We start from the raw sequence: 6000 nt of genomic DNA, 5'->3' as shown, positions 1-6000 counted from the left end.
TCCATTCTCTTTTTGAGGATTTTAAAATTCTAAAAGAAGTAAATTTTTAATTAATTTGTCATCTAGGATGTTTAGAGGTACTGATTCAATCATTGTTTAATAATTTCATTGAAATCAGTGGAACCCAGAGCTGAAAGTTTATACATGTAGTGTTTAAGGGGGTATGTGTTTTTAAGGGAATTCTACATGTACTGCTTTCTCTGCTAACAGCATGCGAAGAGTTCATAAATTGCCATTTTAAAGAGAACAAGTCCGTCAACATATATCTAGCAGAATTAACAGGGTTGAGTAAGTTGATATCATCTCACATAAGCAAAGGGTGGATAAGGTGCACATTTATTCTCGGATTACCTGATGAAGCAAGAAAATAGCTGAAAACTGCATGCTCAATATCAACCATATTCGGTTATAGAATCGAGTTATGTTAGTTGCGTGAATCATGTTGCCATTAGTCCAAGGCAGGTTCCAAAATGACTTAAACAAAAGACCATAACGTGCTACTGTTGCAGTGAGGATGAACATATCAGTCAAAACTGCCGCAAAGAAATTGAAAAGAGAAGCTTTGTGTGTGGAATGGGCAACCACCTGGCTCAACACTGCTATAAAAAATGTAAAGTAGTCAAAAAACATGTAAGGGAGGCCACTCATTTTTGTGCAAGCAACTTCCTACAAAATTTAAAACTGCCAACTCTCTGTCAATGGAAGAAAAATAAAAACATTGTTGGACACTGGATGCTCTAAATTAAGTTTAAGTCATGATATTATAAACATAAAAAATGTCAAACCAGCAAGAGAAAAGTTGTGATGATGAATGGGAAGTCAATTGAAGTAAAACACAAGATTGTTGTTGATCTTTCTATAAATGATACCATTCTTTGTTTGGAATGCTTGGTTGCCAACATTGTTCCCAAATATCAAATGCTAATTGGTAAGAACGCGATACGACTGCTTGAAGATGTCCAAGTCCGGAGAGACAGCAAAACCATAAAGTTCAATGTAGAACAACTAATTATTGGTGCTACTGCAGTCTCTCAAAAAAAAATGAGTGAAGTATCCCCCCTACTATTTAAAAACTGATTGATAAATACTTCATAGCAGAATTTAAAAATGGCAGTTGGAGCATGTCTTGGAAATGGCTGCTGGAAGCACCAACTTTAACAAGCAAAATTCCAAATTATCATATCTCTGAAGACATTAAAAGTGAGTACCTAATGGAAATAAGAGAATGGATAACACAGGAATGGCTGAAACCATACTGAAGAGAAATGTAATGGTATCATTCCATTGATGGGAGTAATTCAACAAAAAAAATTAAAAGTACATCTGGTGATGGACTACCCTGAGCTGAACCAATTTGTATCTAGTCATACTGCAGATGACAGTATTTGCAAACCCAAACTTTGCTGCTGGAGAAAACTCAGAGAAAATCTTGAGATAATTGATTTAAAGAAAGTGCTCCTACAGATTCATGTTGACGAAGCATTATGGAAATATCAAGTTGTGTAATATGAAGGACAGCATTACTGTCTAACAAGATTCTGTTTTGGCTTGAATGTAGCACCTAGAGTAATGGCTAAAATCTTAAGAAAGGTATTGTCTTTAGACAAAGTTGTTGAGTCTGGGACGGATTCATTTACTGATGACATTATCATCAATAATAACAGTGTCAAGTTGCAGGGTTCAAGAACTCTTGAAAAAATATGGCTCGAATTCAAAATTGCAGGAAAAACTTGTGGGTGGTCATGTGCTTGGATTAAGAGTGTACAAACAATGCAACCAAGTCCGTTGGAAACATGACAACATACTCAAAGTTCTAGAAGGAAAAATGACGTCTGCAAATCCATGGTGCAGACAGCTGACCGGATATTTTTCAATAGTAAACTGGTTGCGCTCTTTGTGCAGCTATCTGAAAAGGGTGCCAAGTAGTTGTATATAGGACTCTTTGATGTTTGAACTTGTTGTCAAACTAATAAGCATTCTAAAGGAAAAACTTACAAAGGAAGATCCCATTGATGGGTCATGGAACGTCAAAAACATTTCTGAAACAACAGTTCATGATCATGGCTGAGGAAACAAGACAATATGAATCACATTATCTCGCATAGTTAGGGGCCGTGATAAAATGACTCTAGAAACAAAAAGGGGATTCAAATATATTACCATAAAGTGTGATTCGGCCACTGTTGTTGGTTAGTTGAACTCCTTTAGCTTTTATTCCTTTAGGAATAAAAGCTGTACCTGAAAAATTCTAAAATTCGGGCACAGCTTTTATTCCTTCATGTAGACTTCATGTTCAATCTCACATTTAAACATGGTTTTCTCTTTTATGTATTGCTGTTTTTTGCAACTATAACGACTATTTTTATACCTTTCATCAGATTTCTCCTAACAACAATATTTTTTCATTAAAAGAAATCAATGCAAAACAATATTGCCTAAACTTAAAGTTTATTATTCTCAAACCAATATATTTACCACATATTTTTACTAAAAATCTAGGCTTAGGAGACTTTTGTTATAAAAAAAAAGATAAATGATTCACAGAAAATATGTATAAATAAACTGATGGTTTTGAGATCATTAAAAAGAATTTATGTTTTTCATTTTATATTAGAAAATCTGAAACCTTTATCAAAAATCAATATAAATTACATTCAGTAAACAGTAAATGAAACTACTTAATGTATCAAAATATTCAAAACTAGGAAGAAAAAAAATAGTTAACAAACAATTATCATTAACAAAAATATTTAATAATCTTTAGTTGCTATGATATCAGTTGTAGAAACATTGCAGAGTAATAATACAAGAATAATATGTATGACATCATCCTTTTTTTTTAAAGTACTAACTAGAACTAAAATGACTTTTGAACTTTTTTTTTTTGGTGCATATTCATTGATGCTTTATTTTACAAATGCATACCTTTTATTTTTAGAAACACCATTCTAATTTATTTATAAACAGCTGTCAAATTATTTTTATCTTTATTTTTATTTTTTTTACTTAGCTGATTTCTGATTTATTAGTTTTCAATATAATTTGAGTTAATTTTCTAATTTCTGCACTTCTTTTTAACAATTTCTTTTTAAATAAAAAAGTCTCTAGCCAAGTGTCTAGCTATTAAGGTATTAATGCCTAGATATAATGTTGCCTAATGTTATAATGTATAAAAAATATTTTTAATAAATGATTATGTAGTAAATTTAATTCGAAATTAATATAACCACAAATATATGAAATAAATATTCATGTATATATGGGCAAAATAGTTTAAGAAAATTTATGTTTACCTCACTTGCACTCTTTGACTTGGCAGCTTTTAAATCGCTTTCTAACTCCCATTTTTCAAAATGATTCATATTAATCATTTTAAAGTAAAATTAATTTGCTTTTATTTTAATTAAAAAGAAGAAAAAAAGAAATTATTTGTTGATTTACGGATGCGCAACTTTTGTGATAACCGAAAACATAAACAATGCTCAGTCTATACAGATAGAATATACCAAAATAATAACTTATTATTTTTTTATATAAATAAATAAAATAAATATCTGATAATATCTAATAATGATAAAAAAATAACTTTTAAAATAGATAAAATTGCGCGTTCAAGGCATCTCGTGGGCATTTTGTATTAAGTATGTTAATCTTATATTGTATATTTTATTGTATTGTATTTTTATTACCACACGGTTTTAGTTGCATGCGAGCGTATTTTACCTTATCAGGGATGACTAGCGGAAACACCATTGGAAAAAAAAATTTGGAACTGTGGTAAGACTTAATGATTTAATTTAATCTAAATATTTCCTGTAACATAAATGTCTTCAAACAGAAATCTTTCTTAAAAATGTAAATTAACATCGGAACATCGGAAATTAACATTGGAAAATCGCTTCCATTTTACCTTACAAAGAAAATAGTTAGTTGTATGAAAAAAAGTTGATGAAAAAATTGATGGAAGTAGTAAATTCAGTCAAAACTGGTTTACTATTATCAGTCATTTTTTTCAATAGTTGCCGTTTTTCAGGATCTATTATAGACTGTTTAATGAAAAAAAGAGTTTTAAGCAAGTTGACAAAATTTTCACGGGGCAAGTTAGCTCATAGCATTTACTATGGAAAAGTAAATGCTATGAGCTAATTTGTGAAAAAAAAAGTGGGCTGTTGTTTGGCTTGTTATATGGACTAATATTTGGTAGCAGCTAAATGTAATATTAGGCTTCTGGCTTAAAGTTGTTTTCAAAATAAGTAGCAAAGAAACTTTTATAAATTTTGCACCTAATAGTGCATTAATAATCATGTGCATAACTTGCCAACTTACCCCGGGGTGGGGAAGTTGGCAAATTTTTTTTTAAAGGTCCCACGAGGAATTAAGAAATTTTTTTATAATGAATGCAAGTTAAAAATGTTACCATTGTATTCATACTATTTAAAATTTTGCCGTTAGGGCTACAGAGCTCAAAGAGTAAAAACAGAAGCAACTAGCCCCGGTCTCCCCTGTAATTATTTAGCAAATATAAATAATTTTTTCTCATATATGTTTTTGTTCAATCTTTTAGATTAGGTTATCGAACGTTATATGAATTATAATGACACACTCTAAAAAGGTAGACATTCTTCTTTTTTTTAGGGTGCACTGTTAAAATTTGTTAAGGATCACAAAAATATTAAACAGTTTAAAACAGAAAAGTCTAGGGTAAGGTAGGCACAACAGCGTTGCGCGACTGGGGCCAAAGCAATTTTATTATTTATTAAAACTGTTTGGAATGAAGAATGTTGTATATGAAATGCTTTTTGGCAAACCGTGTTCAAAAAGTCCCAAAATTTTAAAACTGAGAAATAATATTGATCTTTGTAAACTTTTTTAAAAATTCAATGGAAATGTTATTATGTCTGAAAAAACTCTTAAATCTTATAGAAAAAACCACCTTAAACTTTTTTTCTATAACGCGTTTAATTCAAAATAAATTTTATGCCAATTTCAGCGACAACTCCGTCAAGACAATCAAATCTCTGGCACATTTCACTTGAAAACAGGCGGCTTTTAAGTTTAAAGGTTTTCTCCTATTTACAAACATTTACTAGTATTTAATAATGAATTCGTGAATTTCATTAGAATGAATGATTCCTTGAATCAGAACTTAAGTACGTGACAGTTTCAGAATCTGGAAAAGTACAAAAATGAAGTAGAAACTCCAATAATTACAAAAAAACCAAGAAAAAAGGGGACGCCAATTCATCATGGTAAATAACCGATAATCTCTAATTTAAACAAATTTGGACATTTAAACAAATTTTGCTATGCTCTGAGCCTATCAAAAAAAAATTAAATCCGTAACCATAGAATTAAAGCAGATAAGATATACTCAAATCAAATTAAATCAATTCAAGGTTCAATGATTTTGTCTTTAACAACATTTTATGAAACAAAAATAAGATAAAGTACTAACAAATTTAAGCAGCGAAATTGAATTTAGCATATCAAATAGTAAGGAATTAGTAAAAGTGGTTGCAATATAAATAATATATAACACAAGTAGTTTAAATCTAAATAACAATCTAAACTAGTTGAAAAACAGTTGGTTAAAATTTATACCTCCAAAATATTTCAATGTATCATCCGATAAAAATATGATATTCTTTAACTTATTTTTAAAAACAAGAAAAAAGGTTGACAAATTAAAATTGGGCTGAACAATCCTATCCCAAAGATAAGGTGCTTGATAAGTTATACAAAATTAATCTTTGATCGACAAAAGGGTTCATTGAATAGCTATTATTTCGCAAGCTATATGCATTCTTTGCTTTAAGGGTAAGTAGATCGTTAAAACCGTTTAATAATGGGTTGTTCATACAAAAAAACGTAAAACATAAGGTATTATAAATGTTAAGTTTATAAACGTTTAAAACGTTCATATCTTTAAATAAAGGTTTCGTGTTTGAAAAACAATTTGAAAAACGTATTACGTGCATTGCATGTTTCTGATGGTTTTTT

At 29.9% G+C, this 6000-nt stretch overlaps 1 protein-coding gene across 1 annotated transcript in view; it reads right to left on the bottom strand.

Moving 5' to 3' along the window:
* The window catches only part of LOC136077029 (uncharacterized), a 7834-nt gene extending 4364 nt beyond the window's left edge, over positions 1-3470 (bottom strand). The window contains exon 1 of the mRNA XM_065791358.1: positions 3294-3470. Within this exon, the coding sequence (XP_065647430.1) occupies positions 3294-3371 (78 nt within the window). The 5' untranslated portion in view covers positions 3372-3470. The remainder of the gene's footprint in view (positions 1-3293) is intronic.
* Between the last annotated feature and the right edge of the window lie 2530 nt (positions 3471-6000).

The sequence above is a fragment of the Hydra vulgaris genome, chromosome 02 (assembly GCF_038396675.1).
Source record: "Hydra vulgaris chromosome 02, alternate assembly HydraT2T_AEP".
In the NCBI taxonomy this organism is placed as follows: domain Eukaryota; kingdom Metazoa; phylum Cnidaria; class Hydrozoa; order Anthoathecata; family Hydridae; genus Hydra; species Hydra vulgaris.
The sequence above is the reverse complement of the archived record's forward strand: the minus strand, read 5'-3'. Positions and strand labels throughout refer to the sequence as shown.